The sequence below is a fragment of the Cavia porcellus genome, unplaced genomic scaffold, assembly GCF_034190915.1.
Source record: "Cavia porcellus strain 051 isolate PalLab524CR breed Dunkin Hartley unplaced genomic scaffold, mCavPor4.1 scaffold_17, whole genome shotgun sequence".
Classification (NCBI taxonomy): domain Eukaryota; kingdom Metazoa; phylum Chordata; class Mammalia; order Rodentia; family Caviidae; genus Cavia; species Cavia porcellus.
This window is the reverse complement of record NW_026947500.1, coordinates 23,782,864-23,802,695: the sequence shown is the minus strand read 5'-3', so window position 1 is coordinate 23,802,695 and position 19,832 is coordinate 23,782,864. Positions and strand designations below refer to the sequence as shown.

Sequence of the window (19,832 nt, the reverse complement as noted above, 5' to 3'; positions counted from 1 at the left end):
GTTTGGTCTGTTTTTTTGAGACAGGTTCTCACCGTATGTATAGCTCAGGCTGGCCTGAAACTCACTATGAAGCCCAGTTTAACCTGGAACTCTTGCCTCAATCTCTGAGTATAGGAATTATAGGGGTGCACCACTGCACCTGGTTTTTCAACTGTTTTAGAATAAAACAAACTGCACAAAAACAATAGCTCAACCTCAAGGGAGGTGGAATCTATTCTTTATTGATTTTAGGATTAGAACTATGAAAAGCTATGATTATTCCAGAATGGGCCCCAAGGCCTGACCAACTGCAGAGAGCAGGGAGGGTCAATTAATCTCCTCAGAGCATTCCTTGATGAGGGTAAAACAGGACCTTTCTAGTGATGAAGTCTGCAACCTTTATGAAGCTGTTTTTTGATCTGTAAAGCCCTTACAATTAACCCAACCTTAAAAAGTTGAGAGAGGGGCTGGGGATTTAGCTCAGGGGCATAAGCACCTGCCTTGCAAGCAGGCCATCGTGAGTTCAATCCCCGGTACTGATAAAAAGGAACAAAAAAAAAGTTAAGAGAGTTGAATGCAATAAAGGATGGTAAAGCATTTTATACAAATGTTTGTTCACTTGTTTCCAGAGACGCAAACTGCCAGATGTCATACACTTGATTTCATTGCAAAGCCTTTTATGAGGTTTGATAGGACACTGTCTCTTTAAATAATTCCCAACCACCTGAAGTAGTCGGGTAAAACTGCACATGCGCATTCCGCAGCACGATACCCCACTTCACAGCAGCCTTCCAGCAGTAAGGAGGTTAAAGGTCCTCCCACCGGGTACTTCTACGCAAGCGCATATCAAGATTGAGAGCACTATATCACGCTGTGAGCCCAGTCCCTTTTTCGTTCCTGAAGGTTCCGCCCCCGGCGGCCAATCAGCGGGACGTGCCCTCTGCCACGGCCAATGGTAGCGAGTGTGGGGGCGTGGCCTGGCGTCTGGAGGCGCGGCCTGGCACTGAGAGAAGCTGTAGGGCAGCTGGGGGCTCTAGCGAACGGCGCAGCCAGACAGGATAGCAGGCGGGAGGCCCGCTGAGGCGTCCTGGGCCCGGGGATCCCCGAGATGTCAGGATGGTTGAGTGCGTGGTCGAACTCTGTAAAAGAACGGGCGTGCCGCTACTTGCTGCAACGCTACTTGGGTCACTTCTTGCAGGATTCCCTCAGCCTGAACCAGCTTAACTTGGATCTCTACAAGGGCTGCGGTGTGTTGCGGGACATCCACTTGGATATCTGGGTGAGCAGCTAGGCCGGGCCTGGGAAGAAGCCAAAGATGGGAGCCCGCGACGCGGAGCTTAGGCTAAAGAGTAGCTGGAGAACCCGGGGCCGGGCGGCCTTTGGGCGACAGGCCATCCCGCTGGTCGCTTCAGCTGCTTCCCAGAGACAGGCTAGGGAGCGGATGTCACTTGTCTGGGAGTGCCAACATAATAACATTGTGGTCCGGGAGCAGGGAAGGGGTGAGGGGCACCTGGGGGACTGAGGGCTCCGGTGGTATGGCGCCGAAGCACTGACAGAGTTAGGCAGCCGGTAGGGAAGGCTGAGGTAGAGAGGGGTCCAGGGCCCTGACGAGGGCACCTGTGGAAAATGCGCCCTGACCTCCTGACCCCACAATCCTGAACCTGGTGGGTGGGGTTCGCCTCCGGATGTGGATGTCAACAACCGCGTCAGCGCCTGTGTTGATCAACACCGCGTGTGACTGCCGCCGCGGCTGCCGCTGCTGTCTACTTCCTGCTTGTTGGGGAATAGGGCAACACCAGCGAGGTTTAGGGAGAGCCTGGAGGCCCAGCATCCCGACCTGGGGGGCGTCCTCAAGGGAGACGGGACGTCTGGCCTGGGTTGGAGAGGAAGTGGAGGAGAGATTCTGGGAAGCTGAGGAAGGTCCTTGAAGGAAGGCCTGAGGCCTGGGCGTGGGCGTGGGCGTGAGTGAAGGGCTTGGCTCACCCCTCAGCTAACCTGGGGGACAGCAGAGGGGCCACCCATTGTGGCCCAGTTTAGGAACCTACCTTCTAGGTCCAGAGCAGCATAGTGGGCACAGGCTTAGGGCCTTCTGTGTTGATTGGTGACCCCAGGGATCAGTGGTCTGAGCAGGAAGAGCTAGATTTAAGGGGAAGTTAGGCCTTGGGAGCCCCCTGAGGCAGGGATACTTCCCAGCAGTGTTGTCTATGAGGTTCAGTATGGGAGGCCTTCTGACCTCTGATCTCAGCCTCTTGATTGACCTGAAAAATGGCCCAGACTCGTGGGTACCCTAGAAAGCCATCCACAGTGTTCTCCTTGCTTGTTGGGAGCTCATGGGCTCTGGCTAGGCTGCTTCACCGATTGGCCCCTAGCAGAATGCAGGCACCTTATTGCTAATCAGCTCCTCTGCTCAGCTGCAGGCCCCATCTTGGTGGCCCCCAAAGAGTCCATATCTGGAGACTCAGGTAGGTTGGGAAGAAAGGTCTAGGTCCCCATTTCAGTCTTCACAGTATATAGGGCAACTGGATCAGTTTCTTCCTTCTGGGCCTTGGTTTCCCCATCCCTGGGACTCTGGGAGAGGAATTTGGACTCAGTCTCCATGGGTCTTCTGGCTCTGCCCATCTTATCTTTGTTTTGTTTTGCTGTATTTTTTTTTTAAGACAATCTCACAATGTAATCTGGGCTGGCCTTGAATTCACTATGCAGCCCCCAGGCCAAGCTCTAAAATCTCTGGCACTCTTCTTGCCTCAGCTTCCCAAGCACTGAGATTAAGGTGTGTGTCACCATGCCAACTTCTGCCTGTGATTGTTTGTGTGTCCAAGTGCTTTCTGAGGCTTCCCTAGTGACACCATTTAGAGCACTGTGGTCACTGAAGAAGGCAAGTGACTACTGCCTTAAGGAGTTCCCAGGCTAGCGGTAGTGCAGGCATTTGGGGGTTGAGGGGGATGGCTCAGTCTTGTGCCTCAGAACTACACCAGTGTGTGGGGTTCAAGGAGCCCACTTATTAAACTCTACACTTGCCCAGAGTGAATATGGGGTGCTCTGCCCCCTGCCGGGCCAGCCCATGCCTAAAACATGTCATTTTCCTCCCCCATCTCTCCCCTCCCTGGGTTCCCAGGCTGGATTAGGTACAGTCCCCTCCTCTGTGCCTCTTTGAGTTTCTTCCTGATGTGTGCAGAGTCCACTAGCTATGGTTTACCTGGGATGGAGGTAAAGACATTTTATTTACCTGTCATCTGGACAGGAACACATAGAAGGTGCTCAGAAATTTTGTTTTACAGCTGTACTGGGAATCGAACCCAAGGCTTTTGCATTGACCTACATCCTAGGCCTTATTTATTTATTGTTTTTTGAGACTGTCTCAGTTTGTAATTAAGGCTAGATTTCAACTCACTGTGTATCCAAAGCTGGCCTCCAGCTGTGGCCATCCTTCTGCCTCAGCCATCTGAGTAGAATGTGGGAATCACAGACACGTGCCACCACTCCTGGTGAGACATGGTTTGTATAAATTTCTCAGGATGGGCCTGAATGTATCTCCACTTGCCTCACTCTTCCAGAACTCTGAGATTACAAGGTGTGCTTCACAATGCCCAGCAATGATTTTTGAGCAGAATGGAGAGGGAAGCATTTGAGCTGGCTTGAAGGGTTGAGCGCTTTGGCTGTGAGGCAGAAGCAGGCCAGGGCAGGGAGCATCATGAGCCACAGTGAGGCATTTGGATAGCGTGTAAAAGGATGGGAGTGCCCTCTCCAAGATCTCCAAGGCAAAGGGCTAAAGTAAGACGGTGGTAGCCAGCTAGACTTCGGGCTTCGAGCTCACTTTGTCCCTTGTCTGTCCCCAGGCTGTAAACGAGGTTCTGGAGTCCATAGAGTCACCTGTGGAGCTTGTGGATGGCTTCTTGCAGTCCATTGAGGTGGCTGTGCCCTGGGCTGCGCTGCTCACAGAGCATTGCACTGTGCAGGTGTCAGGCCTTCAGCTCACCCTGCAGCCCCGCCAGGGCCCAGGTGAGGTCAGGCACAGCAGGGGCAGGTACCTGGGAGGAGCGGCTTGAGTCCAGCTGCCCTAAGACCCACTTTCTCCCTCAGGGCCAGGGGCTGCTGACTCGCAGACCTGGGCTTCATGTATGACTACAAGCCTGCAGTTGGCCCAGGAATGTCTACGTGAGGGGCTGCCTGAGCCCTCAGAGCCACCCCAGCTCCTAGAGGGCCTTGAGATGTTTGCACAGACCATCGAGACTGGTGCGTAGGCCCTGTCTATCCCCGCCCCCCCAATTCCTGTCGTGGCCCAGAAGCAGAGGCTGCAAGTAGCACAGCTACCCACCTCCCACGGGGAAAGTGACCTCCCTCTAGCTGTTCCCCTGACCTGAGCCTCACACCACCCTCAGTGCTACGGAGCATCAAGGTAACCCTCCTGAACACTGTTGTGAGGGTGGAACACTCGCCCAGTGACCGAGAGCATGGCGTGGCCCTGGAGATCCATGTGCAGAGGTAGGGGCAGGCTGGTGGGGGTGGGCTGGGGGAGCTGTGGCATGGGCCTGCCAACTCCACCTCTGCCTAGCCCAGGCTCCTGGGAAGGGGTGGTCCAGGGCCATGGTGGGCTGGGGAGTCGGGCTGTGTTGTGGACCTAGACTGGTGGCCAGGGCCAGGAGGTTAGGCCCAGAGTGATGGGGCTTCAAGAACCAGGTTAGATCCTGAGGATCAGAGGAGCAAGGGTCAGCCTGAGCCACGCAGGTGGATGTGGTGGTCCAGGGTGGCCTGGGTATGATGAGCAGCTCTGCAGGTCAGGCTCCCCAACCCCATGCCCGTAGAGAAGAGCACTGTGTGGAGAGAGGGCTACAGGCCTGGGGAGGCCGGGACAAGGGCTGACCCTGCGCTCCCCAGACTGGAGTACTGTGATGAGGCATTGCGGGACCCAAGCCAGGCGCCCCCTGTGGATGTGCATCAGCCACCTGCCTTCCTGCACAAGCTGCTGCAGCTGGCAGGGATCTCCCTGCACTTTGAGGAGCTCCCTTCCCAGGTAAGCCGACTACCGGCCCCTATGCTTCTGACTCCCCTACCTGCCTCCGCCTCCATCCCTCTGACTGTCGTTCTCATCTTCCAGGCAGAACCACCAAACCTCCCCTTGCAGATTGGCAGCTGCTCGGGGTACATGGAGCTGATAGTGAAGCTGAAGCAAAATGAGGCTTTCCCAGGCCCCAAGGTGGGTCCCCAGGCCCCTGGGGAGGAGAGAGTATGCCCCATCTCAGCCCTATCCTCAGCAGTCCAATCATTCATAGGCCAGGGGAGTAGGGCGGGACATCAAGCAGGAGAAATTATTCTTGTCTTGGCAATTAGAGAAACTGAGGCTTAGAGACACTGAGTTGTGGCCAGGCTCACACAGTGAGTTGGTGACAGTTTAGTGTAACTGTGGGCATCTTTTCTCCCCCAGGGAGAGTAGGTGGGTGGCAGCTCCCAAGAGGTGCTGGGTGGTAGGCACAGGTTCCATGTCTGTCCCCTTGGCCCCCAGTTGGAAGTGGCAGGACAGCTGGGCTCCCTGCACCTGCTCTTGACCCCGAGACAACTCCAGCAGCTCCAGGAGCTCCTCAACGCTGTCAGTCTCACTGGTAAGGCTTCTGGATGGTCCGGGGTGGTGACGGGGAAGGCCGGCCAGCCTGAACTGAAACGCCCTCCCCCATAGAATCGGAAGGCCTGGCTGACAAGTTGAACAAGAGCCGCCCACTAGGTGCTGAAGACCTGTGGCTGATAGAACAGGATCTGAACCAGCAGCTGCAGGCCGGTGCTGTGGCCGAGCCCCTCAGCCCAGACCCCCTTACAAACCCCCTTCTCAACGTGGACAGCAGCGGTGGGTGTGGGGCCAGTGTGATCGAAGTGCGGTTGTCTGCAGGTCCCTTCTGTATCCTGACACTCTCATTTTGCTCTCAGACCTCTTCTTCTCCATGGCTGGCCTCACAAGCAGTGTGACCTCAGCTGTCTCGGAAATGTCCCTCTCCGATGTCGACCTGGGCTCCTCTGTGCACAGCAACGTGGCCTCCCGCCGGCTCTCTGCCCCTGCCCCAACCCACACAGCAGGTGAGTTGGAATTGGGGACTTTGGGTGGTGTTCTAGGGGTGACAAGGGCTAGAAGAGGCCTTTATCCAGTGGGACATTAGATATACTCAAGAGGCATCCAGTGATGCCTGGAGACCTGGCTTAGGGGAGGTGTTGGTACAGTGGACAGGACCTAGGTGGCCAAGTCAGCACTCCTGGCCAAGTTCTTAAACTTTCTAAGAGTCAGTCTCCTCTTCTATGCAAAGACCAAGCTGTGAGTTTTCATTAGTTTTGAGCTTATTAAGGGTCAGACAACGGTCTGGGGCTTTAATCACATCAACCAATCTGTTTAGTACCACGAGAGTGTTATGTTGAACCCAGGCAGAGGCCTGGCCAGTCCTCTAATAACCACATGATGGGCAGATTTGACCCCTCACAGTGCAGCTTGCCCAAGGTTTCTCCAGCCCCCAGGTCCAGGGCTGCCTGTCACTGCACATGGGATCCCCATGAGCTCCCAGGAGCCCCTTGTAATGCCTCTGTTTCTCCAGGAAAGGCAGCCCCCACTCCCTTTCTGGACACCATGCGTCCTGACTTGCTGTTGAAGATGACCTTGGGGGGCATGACCTTGGTCCTGCTCCAAACTTGCGCCCCATCTTCAGGACCACCTGACCTCACCACCCACTTTTTTGCTGAGTTCGATGCCACCAAGGATGGTCCCTTCGGCTCCCGAGATTTCCACCACCTTCGGCCACGCTTCAAGAAGGCCTGTCCCTATAGCCATGTCCGGTATGAGCTACAAGCCCAAGGCTCTGCAGTGAGGCCCCTGGTATCCCCAGACCCGTCCCCTCTGATGGCGTCTTCTTCTTCCCCACAGGCTGACAGGCACAGCTGTGCAGCTGTCGTGGGAACTGCGGACCAGTGGTCGGGGCCGGCGAGTGACCAGCACAGATGTGCACTTCGGGCAGCTGGAAGTGCTGGAGTGCCTGTGGCCCCAGGGCAGCCCGGAGCCTGAGTACACAGAGGTGAGTGTAGGGATGAGGCCTGGGGGCGTGGGCAGGCATGGAGGGGAGCCTGACCTTGCTTACCACCATCTTCCCTCCCAGATCCTGAGTTTCCCCAGTAACCGGGGCTCCCAGGCCTCAGCTCAGCCCTGCGCCCATCTGCGCCATGTACAGACCCTGCGCCACATGCCCAAGGTAACCAGCTATACTCCCAGCTCAGGGGTTATTGGTTACTTCCCGTGGCTTGTTGACCCCCACCCTGGCCTCTGTCAGTGTCATCTCGGCCCTGACCCCCTCAATCCGTGCTCCAACCAGCTATCCCACCCTATTCTGGGGGCCCTTCTGCCTCTGTGCTCTGTGCTTGCAGCTCTCTCGGTTTGGTGGCCTCTTCTCTGTCTCAATGCAGCAACTTGCTGGGCCCCCACAGGTGGGAGGGGCAAGTGACAGGTGACTTTTTAGAATCAGCATGTCTTCTGCGTTGGGCAGGGCATCAGATACCCACCCCAAGCCCGGATTGGGTTCCCTGTCCAAGCTTTTCTCCCACTGCCAGGACTCGGGTGGGTTTCCTGTCGAGAAAGCCCATTCCCTCTGTGTCCCCTCCACCCCACATCCACTACTATTTTAAATTCCTTCACCTTCAAACAGAGCCGGCCTCGGCGCTCTGTCACCTGCCACTGCCACTCAGACCTGGTCCTGGACCTGGCTGACTTCCAGACAGATGTGGAGCTGGGGGCTCTGGACCGACTCGCTGCCCTGCTCCACCTCACCACTACACCCCCCGAGCCGCCAGCCGGCCTGCTGGTGAGCTGTCCTGGGCGGGGCCTGGCTTGGGTGGACAGCGGAACGTGGTCCCTCTGGCTCTTGACTGTAGTGACAGGAGTCTTGATGGCTCCTCTGACCCCAAGCCTTCCACAGACAGAGCCCCCATCAACCACAGAGCAGCAGACAGTGTTTCGGCTCTCAGCCCCCCGGGCCACACTGAGGCTGCGTTTCCCCATCGCTGACCTGCGGCCTGAACGAGACCCCTGGGCAGGCCGAGCCGTGCGGGCTGAGCAGCTGCGACTAGAACTGAGTGAGCCCCAGTTCCGGTCAGAGCTTAGCAGTGGGCCCGGTCCCCCAGCCCCTACCCGCCTAGAACTCACCTGCTCTGACTTGCATGGTAAGAACACCTGGCAGGGGACACCAGGGAAAGGGCCCAGGCCTCTGGGGAAGGTGGCCTTGGAGTTGTAGTTGGAGTAGGCCCTACCATAGACCTTTCCCAGCCCTATGGACGCTGCTATTGAGTGTCCTGGCCTGGGCAGCAGGTAGAGTGGGCCCTTCATCTGTGAGCTGCTGCACCCCATGAGTGTCTGATCTGATGACTCTCACCGTTCCACACCCCTTCTAGTCACCTATGAAGATGGAGAGAAGCCACCCGTCCCCTGCCTGCGTGCCTCCAAAGCCCTGGACCCCAAGAGCCCTGGCCGCAAATACTTCCTGCCCCAGTAAGTGGGAGCTGTTGAGGGGGGACTGAAGGGGCCAGGTTGCAGGGGTCACAGAGTGACAGATCTATGTCCCGGCAGGGTAGTGGTGACTCTGAATCCCCAGTCCAGTGGCACACAGTGGGAGACGGCCCCACAGAAGGCAGAGGACCTAGAGCTGTCCACCGAGAGCCCGTGTGAGCTTCGGGAACCCGAGCCCTCACCATTCTCCTCCAAGAGAACCATGTATGAGACAGAAGAGGTAAAGCCTGACCCACCTGTTCCATGGGAGCAGCTGTGTGATGGAACTGGGCGACAGGACCACCTGGGGCAAGCACGATGTACCTGGTACATGAGCAAGGGAGTCCAGCCCCACCTCTGTCCAGGGCCAGGAGGGAAACCATTGGCAAGGGCAGCCCCCTGGTGGGGAGGACCAGGACCCAGGCCACTGTGAACTGTCACCAGTAGTGTACACTTGGGCCTTGGGATGTTTTTCTGAAATGGGTATGGACTGAGGGGTATTTCTAGGCCTGGCCTATGGGCCAAATTGCCTAGAGCCGAGTGCAGGCCCTGCCACTCTCTCTGGCTGTGGCAAGTTTCCCCTCCCCAGGAAGTGGGCACAAGGATTCTTGTCTCAGGCCAGTGGCGGGATTAGAGGAGCTCATGCCCTTAGACCAGGGTCAGCATGCCACCAGCTCAGGTGGGCACATACCCTGCCCACAGGTAAGGAAAGGCTCCTGTGAAAGAATGAAGGGCAGGACACAGGTCTCTGAGCAGAGCCAGTGATAGCAGGCCCCAAGATGTCTGAGACAACTTCACACTGAGCTTTTCCTCTCCTGTGTCCAGATGGTGATTCCTGGAGACCCTGAAGAGATGAGGACATTCCAGAGCCGGACCCTGGCACTATCTCGCTGTAGCCTGGAAGTGACCCTGCCCAGTGCCCATATCTTCCTTCCCAGCAAGGAGGTCTATGAGAGCATCTACAATAGGTGGGGATCTGGGCCGGATGGGGCCTGGCCAGGGGCAGAGCTGTCCCCTCACCTGCCATCTGTCCTCTCCCTCAGGGTCAATAATGACCTGCTCATGTGGGAGCCTGCGGACCTGCTCCCCACCCACGGGCCTACCACTCACCCCTCTGGCTTCCTTGGCTCCCCGGGCCTCTGGCACGACAGCTTCAAGATGTGCAAGTCTGCCTTTAAGCTGGGTATGAGAGGTGTTGTGTGGGCCAGAGGGCGGGTGCAGGGCAGGGCTGACCAGGCCTCCCAGGTCCTTCTACCAATGGCCACTTTAATTTTTTTTTTGGTACGGGGGATCGAACTCATGACCTTGCACTTACCAGGCAGGCACTTTAGCCACTGAGCTAAATCCCCAGCCCCTTGGCCACTTTACTTTGATCTTGCCCAGACTCAGACTCGGAGGAGGAAGATGTGCAGTTCTTCTCTGTGGGGGCAGCAGGTGCCCCCCAGGCTCGTCCCCGGGAGCCCCCGCGCCGTCAGTCCCAGAGCACCTTCTCCACACTGGTGACAGTGCTGAAGGGTAGAATCACAGCCCTCTGTGAGGCCAAGGTGAGAGGGGCCCTGTGCAGGTGAGCCCCAAGCCCTCTGGACAGGAAAGAGGATAAATAAACACAGCACCTCCAAGGGAACTTGGGAAGTGAGAGCCCCAAGTGGTTGGTGGCGTGCACCTGTCTGGGACCCCATGGCACCCAGCAGCTGCTTACTGGCACCCTGTTCTTGTAAAGCACCATGCTGGATAGGTGTGAGAATGGGCCCCGGTCTGTACCCACGAGGCAGGCTGGGCATAGGTGGTTCTCCTGCAAATGAGGTAGGCCCTGAATGTTGCCTGACATCGGGGCTTCAGGAGATGCCTCCCAGAGTCGGTGGGAGCCACAGGTGAAGCCAGGAATATGCTCTTTGTGCAGGACGAGAGTGGGAAGCGGCTGGAGGGCACACACGGCGAGATGGTGCTGGACGTGGAGACTGGCACCCTCTTCAGCGTCTCCCAGTACCATGGCCAGCCAGGGCTCGGCTACTTCTGCCTAGAAGCTAAAAAGGCGACCCTCTATCACAAAGGTGTGTGGTGGGCTGGGGCTGGACCACTGCCTTGTCCCTAGGGCTACAGTGGAATGGGCAGCCAGGGCCTGGCAAGAGGCTCACAAAATCCCTCCCCAGCGGCTGTGGATGACTACATGCTGCCTGGTCACCTGCATCTGCCCAGCTTTGCCCCCCCGGCACACCTGGCCCTGACCATCTACCCGTCTGAGGAAGGAGTGATTGAGCAGGGAGGCTCAGGCCACAAGGGTCAGAGCCAAGGTGCCCCGATGCTGACCGCCGCTGTGCGCATCCACTTGGACCCTCACAAGAACATCAAGGTGCGGCTTCCCCGGCAGGGCACCTGTCCCTGTGGCTGGGCAGCTGCCTCCCCAGTGGATGCGAGAGCTCCATTCCTTACCCTGACTGTGCCCTGACCACCCCCCAGGAGTTCCTGGTGACACTAAGACTGCACAAGGCCACCCTGCGACACTACATGTCCCTTCCTGAACAGAGCTGGCACTCACAGGTAAACGAAGATGGCTTGGACCTGGACTTCGGGTTTGGGTGGGTAGGTCAGAGGGCTGGAGCACCCAGAAAGGGATGAGATGGGAATGCTGCGGGGGAGCTGGGGGGGTACCCTTTGTACTCAGCATCCCCCTACCTTGGCCGGAAGCTGTTGGATTTCTTGGACGTGTTGGACGACCCTGTGCTGGGCTACCTGCCCCCGACGGTCATCACCATCCTGCACACACATCTCTTCTCCTGTGCTGTGGACTACAGGTGCCTGGGCGATGGGTAGGGTGTGGTGGGGATGGAGCAGCACCTTGGGTATACAGAGCTCACCCCAGCCGACATGTGACGTCCCCCACAGGCCCCTCTACCTCCCCGTGCGTGTCCTCATCACCGCCGAGACCTTCACGCTCTCCAGCAACATCGTCATGGACACATCTACCTTCTTGCTCAGGTATGTGTGCTGTGGCTGCCTGCCTGCTGTGTGTGTATGGTTTTTCCATTTGGGGAGACAGACCTAGGTGCCTCACAGCAGCCTTAAAAGAACCATGAGCTCTATCTGAGCTGGTAACCTCTCTTGAGGTTGCCCCGAGGATGTAGGGAAGAAAGATGGAATAGACTGCTTCTTGTACAATTCAGCGCTGTCCGGACCAGGCCCTGGGTTCAATCCTCGGCACCACAAAAAATTTATTCTTTTTTTTTTTTTTTTTTTTTTTTTTTTGTCTTTTTCGTTTTTATCGGTACCAGGGATCGAACTCACGACTGCCTGCTTGAAAGTCAGGCACTTATACCGCTGAGCTAAATCCCCAGCCCCTACCACAAAAATTTAAACACTACAAACTTAGTGTAAATGCCTCCACATCACCCCAAGGAATGGTCACACCCGCATTGGTGGGACACGACAGCCACCAACTGGAGTTGAAGGATAACACGGAGAGGGGGGACATTATGCGCATGTGACTATAACATTATGTACTGCACACATGAACTCCTAAAAATAAAGTTAGCTGCCTCAGATTAAAAAAAAGAATAACACTGAAAACTATTTTTAAATGCATAATAAGAGAAGTAGCATTTTTGAGAAAAATAGGGTACAAAACTATGGGGTTTTTATTTTGTTTTATTTCCATTATTTTGAGGCAGGGTTTCACTAAATTCAGGCTGGACTTGAGCTCACTTTGTAGCCCTTGTTGGCTCAAACTCCTAGCAATCATCCTACCTCAGCCACTGAGTGCTGTGGATTACAGGCGTGTGCCACTGTGTACAGCTCAAGATTACGGTTTTTTTTTTTTTTTTTTTTTTTTGTACCAGGGCACAAACTCATGACCTTGTGCATACCAGTCAGGTGCTTATGCTACCTTATGCTAAATCCATATACATATTTTAAAAAAGATGTTTGTGAGGGAGTATTCATGTGCATGTGTGTGTGCATGCTGTGTGCATCCATGCATGTGCTCATATAGAAAAGTCTAGAAAGAATAAGGGAAGGCATGGTGGCACATTCCTGTAATGCCGGAATTTGAGAGACCAAGGCAAGAGGATTGAAAGTTCAAGGCCAGCCTGGAGTACATAGTGAACACCCTGTCTCCAAAAGAAAAAAAAAATACCTAGCAAGGGGCATGTTACGATTTTTCTCAGATTATGAGTGGCTTTAACTTCTTATTGCTTTGTAGTTGTTAAATATCTTAAGTCAGGCAGAGTGGTGTGTGCCTGTAGTCTCAGCATCTGGGAGGCTGAGGCAGTGGTTTACAAGTTCCAGGCCAGCCTAGGAACTTAGCAAGACCCTGTCTCAAAGTAAAGAATAAAAAAGGACTGGGGTATGGCTTAGTGCCAAGGCGCTGGGTTTAGCCTCCATTACTAGAAGACAAAATGGGTTCATGTTGAAAGAACCCTAAGTAAATGCTGCTGCAGGGACCCCACTACCCCGCCTGAGTCTGTGAGACCTAAGAGGTGGTCCTACCCGAAGTGGCCTGAAGACCTAGAGCCACTGTGTGTAACCTCAAGCCCCTGTTGTCTGAGTCTGCCTGGCTGCCCACAGTACAGGGAAACCCGAGGCAGTAGGGCTCCCCTACGAGGGCTGTGTGGGCATGGGTCCCCTGCCTCTCCCAGAGCTCCCCTGCCTGGCTTGGTTGCCATGGAGCTGCCGCCTGCAGTGGCTCCCGGGGGCCCTTCTCAGCCCTGTTCCCCACCAGGTTCATCCTCGATGACTCTGCTTTGTACCTGTCTGACAAGTGTGAGGTGGAGACACTGGATCTCAGGCGAGGTGGGCAGGGCCCGGCCTGGAGTCCCCGAACCCAGAACATGGTCCCGTGACTTCCCCAACTGCCGGCCTGGATCTCCGCTCCCCCTACATGCACGCACATCCTCCAGCCACACTCAGACACCATGATCTTGCCCTGGGAGGTGGCCACGGGCTAGCCAGGGGCTGGCTGGGTACAGGGCGGCCTTGGGAGCCTTCTTCCACTTTTGCTGCAGATTATGTCTGTGTCATGGATGTTGACCTTCTGGAGCTAGTGATCAAAACCTGGAAGGGGAGCACAGAGGGCAAACTGGTGAGTGGCCATCTCTGGGCCAGGGACCCTGGGGTGGAGGGGGTGTCGCAGGTGTCTCAGGTGCCCCTGCCTCCCCTGCTGGGTGGCAAGAGCGCCACCTGCTGAAAGAACAAGAGTTTCCGCCTTGCCACCAGAGGGCAGCTGCAGGCAGGGCAGAGCATGGCCTTTGGAGTGACACATAGCACGTTGGCCCTCATTTTTCCCAGTCTACAAGTGAGATAGCAGGCCACTCCTCAGCGTGCATGGGAGACCCCATGGGGATACCCAGGCAGGCACAGCGTCCCAGGCAGACCCAGCCCAGCTCTCTCAGGGGTTCCCTGCCCCTGTGACCTGGGGACCTGGGGCCACACTCAAGCCAGCCCCACCTCCTGCACAGAGCCAGCCACTGTTTGAGCTGCGCTGCTCCAACAACGTGGTGCACATACACAGCTGCGCTGACTCCTGCGCCCTGCTGGCCAACCTGCTGCAGTACGTAATGAGCGCGGGCGACCTGCACCCCCCGCCCCAGCCCCCCAGCCCCATGGAGATCGCCGGCCAGAAGGTACAGGTGAGGCCTGGCCACACAAGCTACCGGAGCTCGACCAGGCTCCTCCCCTGCATGGCCCTCAGGGCCAAGGTTCAGGGAGCCCTGGGGCCACCGTGCCTAGGGGACCAGGCCTTAGCTTATCACCCTCCTGCCCCCCTCAGCTCTCCGAGAGCCCCGCCTCACTGCCGCCCTGCCCCCCGGCGGAGACAGCGCTCATCAACCAGCGGGACCTGACCGATGCGCTGCTGGACACAGAGCGCAACCTTCGGGGGCTGACACAGTCTTCAGGTGGGGTGCAGGCACCCTGGGGACAGCCGGCACAGGCACCCAGTGTCCTGTTCCCCCAAACTGGCTTCTCTTCTACAGGTGACCCGCTCCCTCAGGCCTCGCCCGTCTCTGTCTACCTGTTCCCCGGGGAGCGGAGTGGGGTACAGCCCTCTTTGCCCCCTTCTGGGGGCCCTGCCAGCAGCTTAGGGTCCTGCTCCAAGGCCACGGATGATGACAAGGAAGAGGAGGGGGACGGAGACACCCTGGACAGTGACGAGTTCTGCATCCTGGACGCGCCTGGCTTGGGCATTCCAGTGCGTGGCAGAGGGGCTGGCCAGCACCCACTGGTGCCAGCTAAGGGACTGAGGGAGGACTGAGGGGCTTTGATCACTGACACTGGCTCCAGGGGTGGTGGTAGCCCAAGAGGGCCGTCTTCTATCACAGACAGACCACACAGAGAGGGGGAGGTGAGGATGGGAGGACAGGAGCTGGGCCAGGGCCACCTCTGTACATCTTCACACCTCTGTGTCACTCCTCCTGGCAGCCCCGAGACGGCGAGCCTGTGGTGACGCAGCTGCACCCAGGCCCCATCATCGTGCAGGAGGGACACTTTTCCCGGCCACTGGGCAGTACAGACCTGCTGCGGGCACCTGCCCACTTCCCCATGCCCAGCAGTCGTGTGGTGCTACGTGAGGTCTCCCTGGTCTGGCACCTCTATGGCGGCCGAGACTTTGGCCCCCACCCTGGCCACAGGTGAGGTGGGGAGAGAGCTTTGGGCTGCGCTAGTGCTGCAGGTTGGGATGCTGGTGACCTTGAGCCTCACACACCCTTCCACTGGCCTATTTCTGGGTCCTCGGCCCAGGCTGCCTCTTAGGACAGAGGCTGGAAAGATCCCCAGCCTTGGGCTCAAAGGTGGGGGCGGTACAGGTTTCTCTGATCCACTTGTCTCATTGTCCCTCTTCCCAGAGCAAGAGTTGGCCTTGCAGGCCCTAGGGGCTCCCCTTCCCGCTCTTCCAGCTCCAAACGGCCCCAGAACTCATGGAGAACGCAGGGTGGCAGTGGGCGACAGCACCAGGTCCTCATGGAGATCCAGCTGAGCAAGGTGGGGTCTCACGGCAGTGAGCATAGGGACGGGGGAGGCCGAGAGGGCAGGTCACTTGGATTTTGGTAGAGTGAGGTGGGCAGGACCGCTGGGGTCCTGTACAGGTATCTGAGGCACCAGAGCATGGGTCTGATTCCATGTTGTGTGTGAGCCCCGCCTTGGGTTTCAGCCTTGAGAAGTTGCACAGGAAGGGTCCCATTTCTGAGGGTCCCATCCCTGAGGAACTGCTGTGGACAGGTGACAGCTCTGAGCAGGCGCTGGGGGGGGGGGGGACCTGGCAGGAGCCAGCAGCTGCCCAGGAGGAGAGGGATGGCACCCTGCAGAGGGGTACCCAGGGCAAAGACCTGAGGGTAACAGCCCACCAAGCAGGGACAGGCACGGGGCCTGGAGTGTGTGGGGACCAAGAGGAGTGTGGAGAGTGGGTTGGAGCAAGAGAGGTACCACAGCTTCAGTGGCACGTGGGGCACCGTAGGTGACAGCAGGTTGGAGCTTCTGATGGCAGCACAGGCTGGGGCCACTTAGGCAAGATAGGGCTGTAGGGGAGGGGCACCTGAATGTCAGGAAGCAGGTCCAGTTCAGTGCGGCTGAGTGGAGTCTGATGGTGGTGAGGTGGCCTCGTGGAGAGGTCAGGGCAGCAGCCAGCTGTGGGGCTGAGGCGGGGACAGGATGAGGAGGGTTGGACTTTGGCCAACTCTGGTCCTCCGGCCACCTCAGGCCTCTCTGTGATCCCTGAGCAGGTGAGCTTCCAGCACGAGGTATACCCAGAGGAGCCGATGGCGTACCCCGCCCCAGGCCAGGAGGTGGAGGAGCGGCCACTGTCGCGCCAGGTGCTCATCGTGCAGGAGCTGGAGGTCCGAGACCGCCTGGCCTCCTCACAGATCAACAAGTTCCTGCATCTGCACACGAGCGAACGGCTGCCTCGCCGCACCCACTCCCATATGGTGGGTGGGCGGGCAGGAAGGGAGGGAGCTGCAGAGGCAGAGGCAGTGGCAGCGGGATGGGCACCCACAGCTGGCCCTCTGCCTTCAGCTCACCATCAAAGCGCTGCACGTGGCCCCTACCACCACCCTGGGCGGCCCCGAGTGCTGTCTGCGCATCTCATTGATGCCCCTGCGGCTCAATGTGGACCAGGCGAGTGGGCAGGGGGGCATGGAGGTGGGCGTGACACTTGGGCACCATCCCCAGGCCTCTTGACCCTGCTCCCGCTTTCTTCCCTGCAGGACGCCCTTTTTTTCCTCAAGGACTTCTTCACCAGCCTGGCGGCTGGCATCAACCCAGTGGCCCCAGGGGAGGCCTCAGAAGGTGAGGGGATGGGGAGGGGAGGTCAGGTACCCTGCCAGCCCGGGCATGTCTCCTATCTGACACCTCTGCCTCCCTAGCGTGGCCTGAGACCCGGGGCCGGCCGGGCAGCCCCCTGGAAGGACAGCCCAAGGGCCCGCAGATGGTTGGCACACAGGAGGGCGCTGGTGGTGGACATGGCCCTACCGAGCAGCAGCCCATCTACTTCAGGTAGGGCTGGGGATAGAGGGCCAGGGCCGGAGCACTGGTGACCAGGGAGGGTGGTGACCAAAAGTCCTCTGCACCTGCCCCCACCAGGGAGTTCCGCTTCACGACCGAAGTGCCCATCTGGCTGGATTACCATGGCAAGCACGTCTCCGTGGACCAGGTGGTAAGCTCAGGCCAGCCACTGGGGCTCCTGGCTATGCTGGGGACAGGGCCCGCCCTGGTGTCCAGTACTCGCGTCCCATCACACAGCCGAACCCTCACTCCCCAGGGCACCTTCGCAGGCCTCCTCATCGGCCTGGCCCAGCTCAACTGCTCCGAGCTGAAGCTCAAGCGGCTCTGCTGTCGCCATGGGTAAGTCCAGCTCTCGCCTCTCCACATGGCCCTGGGCAGTCTTTGGTAACTGTGTGACCAAGTCGTCAAGCCCTGCAGAGCCTCAGTTTCCTCTCTGCACACAGCCAGGTGGGATGGGGGGTGGTGCATTGGGAGCTCTGGCACTTGGCACAGCTATGGTCTTCCCCACCGCCCTTCCCCCTGCTCCTTCTCAGGCTCCTGGGCGTGGACAAGGTGCTGGGCTACGCACTCAATGAGTGGCTGCAGGACATCCGAAAGAACCAGCTGTCTGGCCTGCTGGGAGGCATCGGGCCCATGCACTCTGTCGTCCAGCTCTGTGAGTGTTCGCATTTGAAGACCCTCAAAATTCCCATTCATTCCCTCATGGGCTGCCTAAAAACTGCCATTGGGAAAGGAGGCGGCAGATGGCCCAGGGGTGGGTGGGGCCAGGGCAGCGTCTGGCATCTCTGACGGCCCTGCCCCTCCAGTCCAAGGCTTCCGGGACCTGCTGTGGCTGCCCATTGAGCAGTACAGGAAGGATGGGCGCCTCATTCGGGGGCTGCAGCGCGGGGCTGCCTCCTTCGGCTCCTCCACGGCCTCCGCTGCCCTAGAGCTGAGCAACAGGCTGGTGCAGGCCATCCAGGTGGGCAGGAGCAGAGGCTGAGGCCCACCCCAGCTGCCCTATGTGGAGGCTCTGGGCTGGCGGGGAGTGGGTCGGAGGGCTACAAGCACAGGCCCACGTGCGGGAGGGGTGGTGCCCTGCCACTGATAGCTGAGGCCAGGGGATGCTGGGGTCCTTGCTGGTGGGCTGGATACCCTGGTACCCTGATCATGTCCTCAGCTGGCTCTCTGTGCCCCTCAGGCCACTGCTGAGACGGTTTATGACATCCTGTCCCCGGCAGCGCCCGTCTCCCGCTCACTGCAGGACAAGCGCTCGGCGCGGAGGATGCGCAAGGGCCAGCAGCCCGCTGACCTCCGGGAGGGCATGGCCAAGGCCTACGACGCTGTGCGAGAGGTGAGGGCCCCAGCACCCCCTGGCTTGGCCCTGGCTCCCACTAGGACCTCTGCACTGACCTCTGACCTCTGCAGGGCATCCTGGACACGGCCCAGACCATCTGTGATGTGGCGTCGCGCGGTCATGAACAGAAGGGGCTGACCGGCGCCGTGGGGGGCGTCATCCGCCAGCTGCCCCCCACCGTGGTGAAGCCGCTCATTGTGGCATCAGAGGCCACGTCCAACCTGCTTGGGGGGATGCGCAACCAGATCCTGCCCGATGCCCACAAGGACCATGCCCTCAAGTGGCGCTCAGAGACGGCCCAGGACTGAGCGCGGGCCCTGACCACCGTGCTGGCCCAGCCCAGGCCGCCACCCCAGGGCCACACGCAGGCCCCAGGACAGCCACTGTGAAAGATACTTGCTCGTTGCCAATTGGTTGTAAGAGTGGGGCCTCAGCCTCGTTTGTACTTTTCCTCTGGGGAGAAGGATGCTGCCCTGCCCGCCACCCGGGCGCTGCTGCTGCCTTGACCCAGGACAGAGGCTTTTGGACCCTCAGGTCCAACCCCACTCAGCCAAGTGTCTGTCTTCCCGGGGAGTTGGGGACAGATGCCGAGGGGGCGTCGGCGTGTTATTTTTAAAGTCCACGAGGGCGTGGGTCAGTGTCTGCATGAGTGGAATAAACTGCCCGCCGCCGGCCCTGTCCCGGGGTCCTGTGTTCCTGCACCCAGCACCTGACTGTCACCACTGTCCAGCCACCTGCCCACACCTGACTCCTCCCCTTCTGCTCTGGCCTTCTGCTCTGGCCGCACCCTGCCACCACCATCCCAAGGGACTGTCACCCGTGTCCCACTTCTGAGTGGCAGGGGCTGAGTAAGCCTCACCCTTGTCCCGTCCCTTAGCGTCGCCTCACCACACAGCCCCCATCTGTCCTTGTGCAACCGCAGCCTGCGCCCTGGGTCCCTGCAAGCTAAGTGAGGATCAGGACTGTCACTGAGGCTGTTACCCAGAGGCCAAGCCCTGGGGTGCGCCTACCATCCCTAGCAGAAGCTTTTTGGAGTGATGGGGTCTGGGGGTGCTGGTGTCGGAAGATCCTGACTGATCCTTACTCAGCGGGTCCTGGGGGAAATGCACCCCTATGAATCCCATCTTGTTTCCTGTAAACAAAAGAGGGCGCCCCTTGTACTCTCCAAACCCTCTGTAGTAGCACCCCAGAGGAGGGTGATCCCCTGGGGAAACTGAGGCCTGCTATTCCAGCCATAAACCTGCAGACCCCTCAGCTCCCAGTCCTGGGTGCTGGTGCATGCAGCCCCTTCCGGACCCTACCCCTGCAGATGGGGAGATCTTTGGGGAATATCCGGGTACTGTGAACAGGGCAGAAGCTCTGTCCTAGGGGACCCTAGGTCCCAGCTGCCCATAGCCAGGGATATAGGCCAAGCAAAAGGGTTGGGGCAGCCAAGGTATGATGCCACCAGGGGGCAGGGGCCCGCTGTGATATTTCCTGGGCCCACCCAAACTGCCGGGCACAGTCCAGCTTTCCTGCCCTTCGAAC

At 58.5% G+C, this 19,832-nt stretch overlaps 1 protein-coding gene across 5 annotated transcripts; it reads left to right on the top strand.

Annotated features, from left to right (window-relative positions):
* The first annotated feature begins 972 nt into the window (after positions 1-972).
* Atg2a (autophagy related 2A) lies at positions 973-18,983 on the top strand. 5 transcript variants are annotated; one of them, XM_063227490.1, is made up of 41 exons: positions 974-1,258; positions 3,816-3,978; positions 4,060-4,212; positions 4,359-4,461; positions 4,855-4,990; positions 5,075-5,173; positions 5,480-5,576; positions 5,651-5,815; positions 5,896-6,042; positions 6,549-6,786; positions 6,875-7,022; positions 7,104-7,196; positions 7,647-7,802; positions 7,917-8,160; positions 8,389-8,485; positions 8,564-8,723; positions 9,308-9,450; positions 9,526-9,665; positions 9,866-10,026; positions 10,383-10,533; positions 10,633-10,832; positions 10,940-11,020; positions 11,168-11,274; positions 11,366-11,458; positions 13,197-13,267; positions 13,480-13,556; positions 13,933-14,103; positions 14,244-14,370; positions 14,449-14,663; positions 14,894-15,102; positions 15,316-15,451; positions 16,189-16,392; positions 16,481-16,582; positions 16,672-16,753; positions 16,831-16,960; positions 17,048-17,120; positions 17,226-17,308; positions 17,503-17,624; positions 17,776-17,930; positions 18,190-18,302; positions 18,377-18,983. In XM_063227490.1, exons 1-41 carry the CDS (start codon positions 1,088-1,090, stop codon positions 18,441-18,443), a joined length of 5,583 nt encoding a protein of 1,860 aa, XP_063083560.1. In that variant the 5' UTR covers positions 974-1,087; the 3' UTR covers positions 18,444-18,983. The 5 variants fall into 5 exon arrangements, with proteins under 5 accessions (XP_063083561.1, XP_063083560.1, XP_063083559.1 ...); XM_063227489.1 differs by having other exon boundaries at positions 975-1,258; positions 7,917-8,073; positions 18,150-18,302; XM_005002963.4 differs by having other exon boundaries at positions 975-1,258; positions 18,150-18,302.
* Positions 18,984-19,832: the final 849 nt, after the last annotated feature.

Coding starts and splice junctions, on each gene's coding strand:
- Atg2a (XM_005002963.4), top strand. CDS start 1,088: ATGTCAGGATGGTTGAGTGCGTGGTCGAACTCTGTAAAAGAACGGGCG. Junction 8,486..8,563: donor CGCAAATACTTCCTGCCCCA/GTAAGTGGGAGC, acceptor ATGTCCCGGCAG/GGTAGTGGTGACTCTGAATC. Junction 8,724..9,307: donor CCATGTATGAGACAGAAGAG/GTAAAGCCTGAC, acceptor TCCTGTGTCCAG/ATGGTGATTCCTGGAGACCC.